General features: G+C 48.3%; 2 protein-coding genes across 3 annotated transcripts in view; one reads left to right on the forward strand and one right to left on the reverse strand.

Annotated features, from left to right (window-relative positions):
* Positions 1-14,404, reverse strand: part of LOC123997009 (tyrosine-protein kinase ZAP-70-like) — a 41,660-nt gene that overhangs the window by 19,337 nt on the left and 7,919 nt on the right. The window lies entirely within an intron of this gene.
* The window catches only part of adamts10 (ADAM metallopeptidase with thrombospondin type 1 motif, 10), a 63,190-nt gene that overhangs the window by 5,306 nt on the left and 43,480 nt on the right, over positions 1-14,404 (forward strand). For both annotated transcript variants that reach the window (XM_046300931.1, XM_046300932.1), the window contains exons 2-6: positions 5,099-5,457; positions 8,726-9,096; positions 10,210-10,369; positions 10,601-10,803; positions 11,240-11,323. In XM_046300931.1, coding sequence (XP_046156887.1) covers positions 5,352-5,457; positions 8,726-9,096; positions 10,210-10,369; positions 10,601-10,803; positions 11,240-11,323 — 924 coding nt within the window. In that variant the 5' untranslated portion in view covers positions 5,099-5,351. The remainder of the gene's footprint in view (positions 1-5,098; positions 5,458-8,725; positions 9,097-10,209; positions 10,370-10,600; positions 10,804-11,239; positions 11,324-14,404) is intronic.

The following is a 14,404-nucleotide window of genomic DNA, read 5'->3' on the forward strand; positions in this document are numbered from 1 at the left end:
CTCTGTCGGCTCCCGAACGTAAGGCTCTCGAGGATTATTTGTCTGTGTCTCTTGACGCCGGTACCATAGTGCCTTCTTCCTCTCCGGCCGGGGCGGGGTTCTTTTTGTTAAGAAGAAGGACGGTACTCTGCGCCCCTGCGTGGATTATCGAGGGCTGAATGACATAACGGTTAAGAATCGTTATCCGCTTCCCCTTATGTCATCAGCCTTCGAGATTCTGCAGGGAGCCAGGTGCTTTACTAAGTTGGACCTTCGTAACGCTTACCATCTCGTGCGCATCAGAGAGGGGGACGAGTGGAAAACGGCGTTTAACACTCCGTTAGGGCATTTTGAGTACCGGGTTCTGCCGTTTGGTCTCGCCAATGCGCCAGCTGTTTTTCAGGCATTAGTTAATGATGTTCTGAGAGACATGCTGAACATCTTTGTTTTTGTCTATCTTGACGATATCCTGATTTTTTCTCCGTCACTCGAGATTCATGTTCAGCACGTTCGACGTGTTCTACAGCGCCTTTTAGAGAATTGTCTCTACGTAAAGTCTGAGAAGTGCTCTTTTCATGTCTCCTCCGTTACTTTTCTCGGTTCCGTTATTTCCGCTGAAGGCATTCAGATGGATTCCGCTAAGGTCCAAGCTGTCAGTGATTGGCCCGTTCCAAGGTCACGTGTCGAGTTGCAGCGCTTTTTAGGTTTCGCTAATTTCTATCGGCGTTTCATTCGTAATTTCGGTCAAGTTGCTGCCCCTCTCACAGCTCTTACTTCTGTCAAGACGTGTTTTAAGTGGTCCGGTTCCGCCCAGGGAGCTTTTGATCTTCTAAAAGAACGTTTTACGTCCGCTCCTATCCTCGTTACTCCTGACGTCACTAGACAATTCATTGTCGAGGTTGACGCTTCAGAGGTAGGCGTGGGAGCCATTCTATCCCAGCGCTTCCAGTCTGACGATAAGGTTCATCCTTGCGCTTATTTTTCTCATCGCCTGTCGCCATCTGAGCGCAACTATGATGTGGGTAACCGTGAACTGCTCGCCATCCGCTTAGCCCTAGGCGAATGGCGACAGTGGTTGGAGGGGGCGACCGTTCCTTTTGTCGTTTGGACAGACCATAAGAACCTTGAGTACATCCGTTCTGCCAAACGACTTAATGCCCGTCAAGCTCGTTGGGCGTTGTTTTTCGCTCGTTTCGAGTTTGTGATTTCTTACCGTCCGGGTAGCAAGAACACCAAGCCTGATGCCTTATCCCGTCTGTTTAGTTCTTCTGTGGCTTCTACTGATCCCGAGGGATTCTTCCTTATGGGCGTGTTGTCGGGTTAACAGTCTGGGGAATTGAAAGACAGGTTAAGCAAGCACTCACGCACACTGCGTCGCCGCGCGCTTGTCCTAGTAACCTCCTTTTCGTTCCTGTTTCCACTCGTCTGGCTGTTCTTCAGTGGGCTCACTCTGCCAAGTTAGCTGGTCATCCCGGTGTTCGAGGCACTCTTGCGTCTATTCGCCAGCGCTTTTGGTGGCCGACTCAGGAGCGTGACACGCGCCGTTTCGTGGCTGCTTGTTCGGACTGCGCGCAGACTAAGTCGGGTAACTCTCCTCCTGCCGGTCGTCTCAGACCGCTCCCCATTCCTTCTCGACCATGGTCTCACATCGCCCTAGACTTCATTACCGGTCTGCCTTTGTCTGCGGGGAAGACTGTGATTCTTACGGTTGTCGATAGGTTCTCTAAGGCGGCACATTTCATTCCCCTCGCTAAACTTCCTTCCGCTAAGGAGACGGCACAAATCATTATCGAGAATGTATTCAGAATTCATGGCCTCCCGTTAGACGCCGTTTCAGACAGAGGCCCGCAATTCACGTCACAGTTTTGGAGGGAGTTCTGTCGTTTGATTGGTGCGTCCGTCAGTCTCTCTTCCGGGTTTCATCCCCAGTCTAACGGTCAAGCAGAGAGGGCCAATCAGACGATTGGTCGCATACTACGCAGCCTTTCTTTCAGAAACCCTGCGTCTTGGGCAGAACAGCTCCCCTGGGCAGAATACGCTCACAATTCGCTTCCTTCGTCTGCTACCGGGTTATCTCCGTTTCAGAGTAGTCTGGGTTACCAGCCTCCTCTGTTCTCATCCCAGCTTGCCGAGTCCAGCGTTCCCTCCGCTCAAGCGTTTGTCCAACGTTGTGAGCGCACCTGGAGGAGGGTGAGGTCTGCACTTTGCCGTTACAGGGCACAGACTGTGAGAGCCGCCAATAAACGCAGGATTAAGAGTCCAAGGTATTGTTGCGGCCAGAGAGTGTGGCTTTCCACTCGCAACCTTCCTCTTACGACAGCTTCTCGTAAGTTGACTCCGCGGTTCATTGGTCCGTTCCGTGTCTCCCAGGTCGTCAATCCTGTCGCTGTGCGACTGCTTCTTCCGCGACATCTTCGTCGCGTCCATCCTGTCTTCCATGTCTCCTGTGTTAAGCCCTTTCTTCGCACCCCGTTCGTCTTCCCTCCCCCTCCCGTCCTTGTCGAGAGCGCACCTATTTACAAGGTACATAAGATCATGGACATGCGTTCTCGGGGACGGGGTCACCAATACTTAGTGGATTGGGAGGGTTACGGTCCTGAGGAGAGGAGTTGGGTTCCGTCTCGGGACGTGCTGGACCGTTCACTCATTGATGATTTCCTCCGTTGCCGCCAGGATTCCTCCTCGAGTGCGCCAGGAGGCGCTCGGTGAGTGGGGGGTACTGTCATGTTTTGTCATTTATTATCTTGTCTTGTCCCTGTGCTTCCCATTCTATTCGTTTCCCTCTGCTGGTCTTATTAGGTTCTTTCCCTCTTTCTATCCCTCTCTCTCCCCCTCCCTCTCTCACTCTCTCGCTCTCTCTTCTCTCTATCGTTCCGTTCCTGCTCCCAGCTGTTCCTATTCCCCTAATCAATCATTTAGTCTTCCCACACCTGTTCCCGATCCTTTCCCCTGATTAGAGTCCCTATTTCTTCCTTTGTGTTCCGTTCCTGTCCTGTCGGTTCCTTGTCTAGAATTCACCGTGCTGTGTTTGTGTATCGCCCTGTCGTGTCGTGTTTTCCTCAGATGCTGCGTGGTGAGCAGGTGTCTGAGTCTGTCTGGTTCAAGTGCCTTCCCGAGGCAACCTGCTGTTCACCTGCTGTTCAAGATCGAGTCTCCAGTTTGTCCTCGTCATTTCGAGTGAAAGTTGTGTTTTTTGTTTGTATTTACTTTACTGGATTAAAGACTCTGTTTTCGCCAAGTCGCTTTTGGGTCCTCTTTCACCTGCATGACAGTCTTACTGTTTTAGGACCCCATTCCGTACGGTACTGTACTGTGAACCACTGCACTGCAGGGAAACCAGAGGCACATTAAGCGTCCTTCTATCCCACTATGTCAGCTACGTCTGTAGATTGTATGGTAGTCAGCATTGTCTGATTATGAGCAGACTATAAGTGTGAAAAGCTTCAGCTGCTCATTTTCAAATGGGGCGGGTCAGTTGTGTCTTACTTGTGCTTGAACAAATGAATCATTGTTCATTAGCTACCTCTCTCTCTCTCTCTCTCTCTCTCTCTCTCTCTCTCTCTCTCTCTCTCTCTCTCTCTCTCTCTCGTAGTATTTAAGAATGGCTATCCCAGCTCTCTCTCTCTCTCTTTCTCTCTCTCTCCACACACACACGTAGTATTTAAGAATGGCTATCCCAGCTCTCTCTCTCTCTCTCTCTTTCTCTCTCCACACACACACGTAGTATTTAAGAATGGCTATCCCAGCTCTCTCTCTCTCTCTTTCTCTCTCTCTCCACACACACACGTAGTATTTAAGAATGGCTATCCCAGTACTCTCTCTCTCTCTCTCTTTCTCTCCTTCTCTCCACACACACGTAGTATTTAAGAATGGCTATCCCAGCTCTCTCTCTCTCTCTCTTTCTCTCCTTCTCTCCACACACACGTAGTATTTAAGAATGGCTATCCCAGCTCTCTCTCTCTCTCTCTTTCTCTCCTTCTCTCCACACACACGTAGTATTTAAGAATGGCTATCCCAGCTCTCTCTCTCTCTCTCTTTCTCTCCTTCTCTCCACACACACGTAGTATTTAAGAATGGCTATCCCAACTCTCTCTCTCTCTTTCTCTCCTTCTCTCCACACACACGTAGTATTTAAGAATGTCTATCCCAGCTCTCTCTCTCTCTCTCTTTCTCTCCTTCTCTCCACACACACGTAGTATTTAAGAATGGCTATCCCAGCTCTCTCCGTCTCTCTTACAGCCCCTTGAGCTTTGCACTCCCTTTTTCATATTTGTTTTGTCAGGAGGCTACTTGTTTCCTCACTTTCGTCGCCAAATCGTTTCCCATCTGCTTCCGGTTACCTTTGCCTGCAGTTGGTTTGTCGCCAGCCATCTGGGCCAGTGTGGCTTCTTCTCTGTTCTCTACCCAGACACACTGAAAGAATGATAGAGGCAGGGAGCAGGGTAGGCAGTGTAGCTTGAGGGAAGGTTATCAAAGATTAAGTTTGGGCCTCTCAATGACATTGCCAAAAAGTCTTAGGAACAAATGTCACAATGTTACTGTAAATAGGACTCCACATCCAGGCTTTTAACTCCTCTGTACACTTCAACGTGTGATGGGGGATGGGACATCTTTAGTGTTTTGATGTAATAATAACCAATGTTGCTTTTTTAAAGGCTATTTTTAATCTCCCAAAAAAGCCTGATCTATGGCTAATGGCCTATTCTCGCTGTGTGTGACTGCCTCTTCCCTGTGAGGTGGCCATGTCACATGAGGCCAACAGTGAGTGTGGAAGTAACCCACTGCTTGTCTCAAATTGGGTAATTTTCCCCCACAGCCACTGACATAACACCCACTTCCAGCTCCTCTCAGCCTTAGCACAGCGTTTTAAAAGATCAATGCCTTCCTTTGGCTTTCCTGTGAGCAGAAGACTAAAAGAGACACAGGGCACCCAGGTCGAGACTTGCTTACCCTGATTGATCAAATGAAGACGCAGTGGGAGGTGGCTGTTCGTGAGTCACTGACTACAGACTAGATATGTTTGTGTTGTCAGATGGGGACCATTTGGGTCTCGGAGATCTCATGCTCTCTCTCTCCCTCCCCCAATCTCCCCTCACACTAACCTGTTTCTCTTCCACAGGGAGGCCACAGTACATTATAGACTCTGCTTTACTCAGAGGCAGTCTCTCCATCTTCCTTTGACTTTGGTCCTACCAGAGAGAGAAGCAGAGAGGCTGTGTGTCCAGAGCGCTCCAGTCCAGTCTCTAGAGGTCTATCCTGCTGCTATGGCCCGTGAGTTCGCTGCGTCCCACTGGTGAGCGAGGGGCATCAGAGGGCAGAAGACATGTTGGGACAGAGGCCTGGGGACTGCACTGAAGCTTGCTGTAGTAACCATGGAAACAGTATGGAGGATCTTGGCCTGCATTGTTGTCATCATCGTCATGGTTGCCACCGAGGTCGCAGAAAGTCAGACTGCTGAAAAGTCCACTCAGTCACACGGTGAGCAGCGATCGGGCCGACTACTTTCTTCTCTTTTGTTTGACATATATGGAAATGTTTAACTGTGTCAATGTTTGTCATGAATACACACTATGATTATGTTATTATTACAGTCATATTCATTGGGGAATTGGTATTATTCCCTCTTCTGGACTGTGAAAGTGGTTCAACATTTCCAGTCACTTAGACAGTTGAACAGAGGAAACGGACCTGTTCATTGAACTCTTCTATACAGTGTTGAGGTATAGAAGATATAGCTCCTATAGCTCCTCTGAGCTGAGCAACACTCCAGGGCAGTAGCCCTGCTGAACTTGAACCCTGCTCTCACAAATCAACTCCAGAGACGGAGAGCCACGCGCCCCCCTCACCTCTCCTCAGCTAGACCAATCCCCTTTTGGCACGGACATAAATACCCAGAGTGTCCATTACAGAACAAGGCACTGATTGTGCATTTCTTATGCTTAACCTCTGCACCCTGCAAGTCATCTGTTTCCAATAGTTTGCTACACTGCTTCCTTGAAAACCACCACAGGACCATTCATTCATCTCCTCTGTTTAAACACGCTCTAGAAGAACACCTTTCTAACCCAAAACTGAAACCAGCTCCGTTGATGATGGATGGTAATCATTTTTATGAGTTATCTCTTGTCACAAGTATTCACTAGAAAATGCAACAAGTAGGTCAATGCTTAATTTGTTAAGGCTGTGAAATTCATCCAGGACATGGCTGTTTAGTACAGTACGTCTGGTGTTCTACATTTCAGCACCACTGTTAGATTCCTCCATGCTAGTCTCCTACAATGGATATTGACTTCTGGACAAGTGTTAGTTGTTATCTAACTGAGAATGGTCTCCCCTTTCAGTCATTCTACATTAAAACCTTCAACAAAAACAGAACATTTGAAAATGGGGGGCACCACGAATCTGTCTATATTTGCTGCTGCACTTCATGACAAGCTGCAGAGTATATTTGGCTAGGCTTTTGTGTTTATTTAAAGGAAGGAGAGGACAAATATGTAGACATGGCGTAGTTGGAGAGTTGGGCTTTTTCGGAAAAAATGTTATTTCCCTATTTCTTTGAAATAAGCGAATAATGAGGTAAGCCATCGTGGTAGTGGCATTAAGTCATTTAGTTTAGTGTTATTAAACCATTGCATGGAGTGTATATATAACCTTTCTCTCAGACTGAGACTGAGGCTCCGCAACGTGGCCTCATAACTCAGCCAGTCAACTGTCCCAGGCAGAGGCGTGACCGACAGGCATATAGACAGACATGCAGACAGACAGACAGACAGACATACAGACATGCAGACAGACAGACAGTAAGGTAGACATAGTGGGAGACAGATTGGGAGACAGACACGGAGACAGACAGGGCGATAGAGAGGGAGACACAGAGGGGGGATAGACAGAAAGGCAGTCAGACAGGCCGACAGGGTGACATGGAGACAGACAGACAGGCCGACAGGGAGAGAGACAGGGAGAGAGACATGAATGGAGACATGGAGGGAGACAGACAGACAGGCCGACAGGGAGACAGGGAGAAAGACATGGAGGGAGACAGGAAGGGAGACAGACAGACAGGCCGACAGGGAGACAGGGAGAAAGACATGGAGGGAGACAGGAAGGGAGACAGACAGACAGGCCGACAGGGAGCGAGACAGGGTGAGAGACAGGAAGGGAGACAGACAGACAGACAGACAGGGAGAGAGCAAGACAGGCAGGCAGAGCTGAGAGCAGAGTTATGAGCAGAGGAACTGCTGACAGGGACCTATGGTAACGGAGGCAGAGATTGACTTTTTCAGCCAGGCATGGATGAGAGAGAGAAGCTCCTCTCTGGGAACGCTACAGTAAAAAGGCCACTGTTCTCATTTCCTTCTCTTTTTAAAAAAAAAGGCTAATTAAGGTTATTTTCTTCTGAAAGCTAAAATAAACTGAACCCTGGGTAGTGCTTTATGACAGTTTATTTTACAAAAGGTGAACACTCTGCAGACCTCTATTCTTTTATGGGCCTCTCTCTGTTACTGGTTGGGTTTATTGGTGAGTAATAATAGTTTCCTCCTCCTCCTAGTGATTAGATAATAGATCAAAAGAATTAGAGAAGTGGTTCGCCCTGTGGTGCTAGAGAGCTGGGAGCAGCTTTCCATCAGTTGTAGGGGACCTGGGAGAGGATCAGACGCCACGCGACCCTTCAGACCAGACTAGGACCTACTGTACACTTATACTGTAGTTAGCCAACTTCGCTCCCCTATTTTCCATTGTACCAGCCATATTTCCCCTTTGAAGTACCCTGTACATGTGGGCACAGTGCGTTGGGAGGGGGCTGGCAGCAGAATGGTAGCCTTATGGAAACAGTGGTGGAGCCCAGTCAGGCCACTAGCTGCCTCACTCATTAATTAGACAGGTTTATCAGGTTGCTGGACAGATTACTGCTGCGCTGCAGAGTGAGAGCTATTGCACAGAGCTGGGAGGGCACGAGGAGCAGCTGTATAGCTGTAGAACCATGGAGGAGGGGAGAGTAGGGGTACAGTACACTTTTGAAAATATGCCTCATTAAGTCCTTCCAAATATTTGACTGGTCTACTTTATCTGACCGCTGCCCTCCGAGGCCCCTCCAGTCCTCCAGGAGGCTTTCCTGGGCCAGATACTTTTGACCCTGTGAAAATACCATGAAAATACCACTTTTTATGTGGGGCAATTGTCTGAAATGTTGTAGTAGAGGAATTCAAAGCTCATATAACTGACTGTTGCAGAATGTGCTGAAGGATGTGAAATGGGGATGGAGGGGTTTGGAGGGGGCCTCTAATGGTGCTTGCTGTTTATTTAAGCTGGCCTGGCCACATAAACAGAGAGCCTGGGTCCGGACTCACGGTACAGACACTAATCCCTGCCTGTTTACTCTCAGTGGGGAGGGCTGTTTTTCCACAAAACAAGGCAAAAGGCCTTGATGAAAACTGGGCTAATTTCTGTTGACCTTTCCCCTGTTAGTGCAGTGTTTGGAGCACCGTGTTTGGACAATAAATCTCTGGGCCCGCAGCCAGAGATAGGAAGTATAGGATTTCAGGGTTGCTATGGAGACAGCCTTGGGAGGAATAGCGTGGACTGAGAAGTCCTCAAGAATCCCACTAGTCACTACTGACTGAGGCCTGTCCTCATAAGCTTTAAGCCGTGATGATAATGCACATACTGTATATTCTACCAAAGTTGATTTGAAATGTCATTGACTGTGAGTGTTTGTGCTCTGTCTCCTCTCTCTGTCTCTCTCCAGCTACGTTCCTGTCTAGCCTGGGCCAGTATGAGATTGCCATCCCGGTTCGCGTGGGGCCGCAGGGCGAGACCCTGCACACAGGGGATGGGGGTGCAGACAGCCCCAACCACCATCGGCGGAGCCGCCGTAGTGCTGAGGACCAGCAACAGGACCTGTCCCAGCTGTACTACCAGCTCTCTACCCCCACAACCAACTTTCTCCTCAACCTGACCCTGCAGGGGGGCCTGCTGTCCCGTCAGTTCCGTGTAGAGTACTGGAGGAGGGGGCGTCTGGCCTGGAGCCACCCTTACGCCCTTCAGTGTCTCTATGTAGGCCATCTGCAGGATCAGCCCCACTCTAGCAAGGTGGCCCTCAGCAACTGTAATGGCCTGGTAAGAACCTGACCCATCTTGGACTGCTAGCACCACTGGCCTGTTGTCCTATTGGCCTGTTGTCTTGTTGCTCTGTTGTCTTGTTCTGCTGTCCTTGGCCTCAGGGGACCCAGGGCTAATGGAGCTCCAGAGGAATCCTCTCCCTCTGAGTGTAACATTATATGATTCTGTGAACGAGGATAGCTCTGACCCTGGATCCTGGACTAGACCAGGGCACCTGTCTGGACCACATGCTATTCTGGAGCAGTAATGCACTTGTGTAAACAAGGGATTACCAAAGCCCATTGTTATCACCAAACTTCCCCTGCTGGTCACAACTCATATTGTCACTAAGGCATGTTCACAGCTGGACGTCCAGACCATCCAGTAGCCAGCTAGCACCTCTGCCCACAGCAGACCCTTTTGAAATAATAAAATCAGTCAAATGACACAATTCCAATCTGCCTTTTGACACATCAAAGCATTCTTCTTATCCATCTATTCTTGTGATCCCTTTACAGCTAATAACTAATTGGGCCCATAATAACAGGGCTAAATGCAACCAAGGATTAAATCTGCTCACAAAGTGTTAATAAGCCCTATGTGTAATTACTTGTGGTCAGACTAGCATAACTTAATTCAGCAGGGAATCCGCTGTGTGTCCACGAGAGCATCACTAAACACATTACAGGATTAGGTGCACTGTGAAAGTGCGCTGCTATTGTAGCGACTCGAGAGGGCCAGGGGGGGAAACACTCACTGTGACCTCAGAGGCTGCAGCCAAGAGATCTAATCAGGGGAAGTGTCTCCCTGTCTCCTCTCTGTGGAAAGACTCAGATAGGATCACTCTCCCTATGTATCTGACCTACAGACATGTCTGGGAGAGGTGAGGGCCTGTACTTGTTTAGGCCCAGGTTGATGAGAGACTGATATGATTATCATCCCAGGCCAGGGATAGTTATGTACTGTACTGTATCCACTGAGGGGAGGTGAGATGTTAGAGACTGGCTGTAGACAGACAGAGACCTCCAGTATGCTACTGTAATGGGCGTGGCAGTCACCAGAGATGCCAGTTTTTGTCCCACCAGCCTTCAGAGGGCCCCTGGCTCACCTCTGCTTCCCTGACTTTTCCAGCAGGGGGTGATCGTGGCAGGGGGTGAGGAGTATATCATCGAGCCTCTGACCCTGCCCGAAAACCTCACGAGGGCGGAGAGGGGGGAGAGCCGCCCCCATGTGGTCTACAAGAGGTCATCTCTTCGCCACCAGTACATGGACCAATCCTGTGGGGTCATCGGTAGGTAGAGCTGTCTGGGTCCTGGGTACAACATGCCCCTTCAAACTCTCATGTTTCACGGGTTACGATTAGATCAGCAAACAGTCATTTATAATATCGGCTGTACAGCAGTCTCAGTTTACAGGACATAATAACCTGGTTTTAATACATGCACATTAATGCCACTCTTCTCAGGTGGTGTACCCTCTCTTCTCTCAATGCCATTAACCCCTCTTTGTGACTGTTCTTCAGATGAGAAGCCAGGGAAAGGTATGGCCTGGTGGCAGAGGACTCTGAAGACACCTCCCAACCCCATTGGCCGAGGCCAGCTGCCCCTGAAGAGGTCTGTGAGCAGAGAGCGCTACGTAGAAACACTGGTGGTGGCCGACAAGATGATGGTGGGTTACCACGGCCGCCGGGACATCGAGCAGTACATCCTGGCTGTCATGAATATTGTAAGTTTCACATCGAGTCAGAGCACTACAACTGGCAGGGTGGAAAACCTGGAAAATACTTGTCCTGTCCACTTTGTATGTGTTTAGGATTGAGTCTAGGATTGTTGTTACTGTATTGAATGGTTCTACAGATAGTGTAGTCGAGGTCATAACGTGTAGTAGTATTGCTTCACAGGGTATCACTTCACACCCTGTCCATCAGGTGGCCAAGCACACACTCATGAATGGAATGTATTTAATGAATGGTTGGCCTTATTTTACTGTTCCACACCAGGTTGCATCCATCCTGTCACAAAATCCCAAACAGAAGAAATTAAACTACAAGAGTGTACTGTAAAGTAACCCAAATTACACAAGTTTCTAGGTTGTAAGTGGTAGTGATGAATGATGTCAGCTCTTTTTAAGACTGGTCTTTTCTTGTTTCCCTGGAGGTCAGGTTGCCAAACTGTTCCAGGATTCTAGCCTGGGGAACGCAGTGAACATCGTGGTGACTCGTCTCATCCTGCTCATGGAGGACCAGGTATTCTCTTCTAGACCCATCCCTGAGAAACCTCTGCCTTTCAATGGGGTCTGCATCCATCCACCCTGCCTCCTCTCTGCATCTCACTCCTAGTTCAGTCCAGCCTGTTGTCTAGGCCAGCATCTATGAGCTTCTTGTTTGTGTCAAATTATTGGCTTAAGTGTCCTTCCTCCCCTGCTCCCAGCAGAAAATGTCTTGTAAGTGGAGCCATTTGCGGTGGTGGAGAGAGAGCGACCTGCCAGGCGGCCCAGCCATGACTGCACTTGTTGTTGCTGGTGACCTCTCGGGCTGTTGCTATGACGTACATTAGTGCCCTAGAAAAGTGCAAATAAAAATCTAAATATGAAGCCGGCAGCCGTGCAGGCGGGCGTCACTGTGGTCTAGTGTTCTGTCCACCTGCTGCCTGGTGGTTGACATGAATGTCACGTCATGTTCTTGATCCCTGTCCAGTCCAGCAGGCCAGCCAGGCCACGGCACTGTGCTGCTAACGGCCTGCGGTCAGACTGAGTGCCAGGACAGGGTTACACTCTCTGGCCTAATGTGGACATTATAAGCTTCAAAGAGCATTAGAAAGGGTATTACTAGTGGGTTTGCAGTGAAGGTACTGTGGCAGTCTAATAACCTTTCCAACTCACCTTCTCTGTCATCCCGTATATGCTCAGGTTGACAGCCCCCTGTCATCCCGTATATGCTCAGGTTGACAGCCCCCTGTCATCCCGTATATGCTCAGGTTGACAGCCCCTGTCATCCCGTATATGCTCAGGTTGACAGCCCCTGTCATCCCGTATATGCTCAGGTTGACAGCCCCTGTCATCCCGTATATGCTCCGGTTGACAGCCCACGTCATCCCGTATATGCTCAGGTTGACAGCCCCTGCCCAGTATATGCTCTGACAGCCCCCTGTCATCCCGTATATGCTCAGGTTGACAGCCCCTGTCATCCCGTATATGCTCAGGTTGACAGCCCCTGTCATCCCGTATATGCTCAGGTTGACAGCCCCTGTCATCCCGTATATGCTCAGGTTGACAGCCCCTGTCATCCCGTATATGCTCAGGTTGACAGCCCCTGTCATCCCGTATATGCTCAGGTTGACAGCCCCTGTCATCCCGTATATGCTCAGGTTGACAGCCCCTGTCATCCCGTATATGCTCAGTTTGACAGCCCCTGTCATTCCGTATATGCTCCGGTTGACAGCCCTTGTCATCCCGTATATGCTCAGGTTGACAGCCCTTGTCATTCCGTATATGCTCAGGTTGACAGCCCTTGTCATCCCGTATATGCTCAGGTTGACAGCCCTTGTCATCCCGTATATGCTCAGGTTGACAGCCCCTGTCATCCCATATATGCTCAGGTTGACAGCCCCTGTCATCCCATATATGCTCAGGTTGACAGCCCCTGTCATCCCATATATGCTCAGGTTGACAGCCCCTGTCATCCCGTATATGCTCAGGTTGACAGCCCCTGTCATCCCGTATATGCCCAGGTTGAAATTGATAGATTTAGTCATTGATTAGCGCCTTAATTGGAAGACAATGGCTGTACATGTTACACGTGACATCAGAGCTCAGTTTCTCCGCTTCACAGAGATGTATTTTATATATATTTTGACTTTAGTTTATTTAGTAAATATTCTTTTGGAACTGCTGGTACGGGTGTTGTTAGCCCCGAGACAAGGTCGAGGGCTGGCAAACCGTTCCAGTTTACAGATCCATAACAATGAGGTAATGAGGCACGATTTCGCCTGGCAAAGAAAATGTGTTCTCTCGTCATACTGTTGTTCAGAGGAGCCAACAACACATCTAACAACATCTTTTCAAACTGAAGCTGGGAAGACGGCAAACTAGCTGCACTTCGTTTCATTGTACATTTTTTCAATTGACATTTCTTATATATCCATAAAAATGATGCCAGCTGATTCATGATTTCAACTGGCTGAGAAACGCTGCCTGCCTGTCTGTCTCTTCCCGAACCCTGACCCCTACACGTTCATTACTACGGGAGAGGAGATCGAATTTAAATATTGAACCAACGTTGCACATGTCGGAGAGACAGACTGCAAGGTTTTTACAAATCTCCATTGTTGAAAACTAAATGTTACTCTAAAAGAAATGTGAGATAATATCTAGATGCTTTTTATAGATGAGATCAAGTTTATAAAGTGCCTGGCTGGGCTGATGAGACAGTGGATTGCTCAGTCAGATGGAACAGAGTAAATAGGCATTTTAATGTCATAGTGATGGTAACTTGTGGAATAGACACCGGCTGGAATGCACATTTAACCAATCAGCATTCAGGATTAGAACCACCCATTGTATAAAAGTTTGTTTTGTCGTATTGTGAAGAAAGTTTGAGGCGGAACACGCACCTGAATGAACTCATGACTCCTGTCTATGTGCACCAAAATTACAATCGGCTTGTCTGAAGTGCCTTTTGAAAGCCTAACACTGTAAGATGGTATTGTATTACTCAGATAGCCATGTTGGCAATAGGGTAAGCTTTCAAATGATGCCCACCTGATCCAGACTGCGATTTATAGTATAATGAAAATGTTTGGATTGTGTAAACAACAGTAATCGTGTGATGGTGGGGACGCAGGTCTGTGTTCCAAACAAAAATCTATAAGTGTGCTTGCTTCAGTTCCTCAATAGTAAAGCTAGGAGAGCTAAAAATAAAGAGCCTTAGAGTGGAAGGCTCTTTCCTTGAGCCATAAAAGTGCAATGGAATGACTTAGGAACTGTGCAGTTTGGAGAGGTGTGTGGCCACTTGGAGACACCAGTGAGACCTCTCACTCAAACCCTTGTAATTGTTTTGTCTTACCTAGTACAACATGTATATTAAATTCTTATTGCGTTTGCTGAATGTATCCAGAGTATTTTCAGATTTCATTATTGACAAATGCTGTGAAAAGTACAGTAAATGTCAAATGCACATAGAATCAACAGTGTAATGTTTGGACTCAGTCTTGTCAGGTGAACTGTTTTGTCCTCACCTTTTGGTCTGATAATTTCACCAATTGCTACCATGGTCATGCATATGGTTTTAATATTTCTTCTGTAAGAAACATTTCAATTTGGCCCTATC

The sequence above is a fragment of the Oncorhynchus gorbuscha genome, linkage group LG15 (assembly GCF_021184085.1).
Source record: "Oncorhynchus gorbuscha isolate QuinsamMale2020 ecotype Even-year linkage group LG15, OgorEven_v1.0, whole genome shotgun sequence".
NCBI classification, from domain to species: Eukaryota; Metazoa; Chordata; class Actinopteri; order Salmoniformes; family Salmonidae; genus Oncorhynchus; species Oncorhynchus gorbuscha.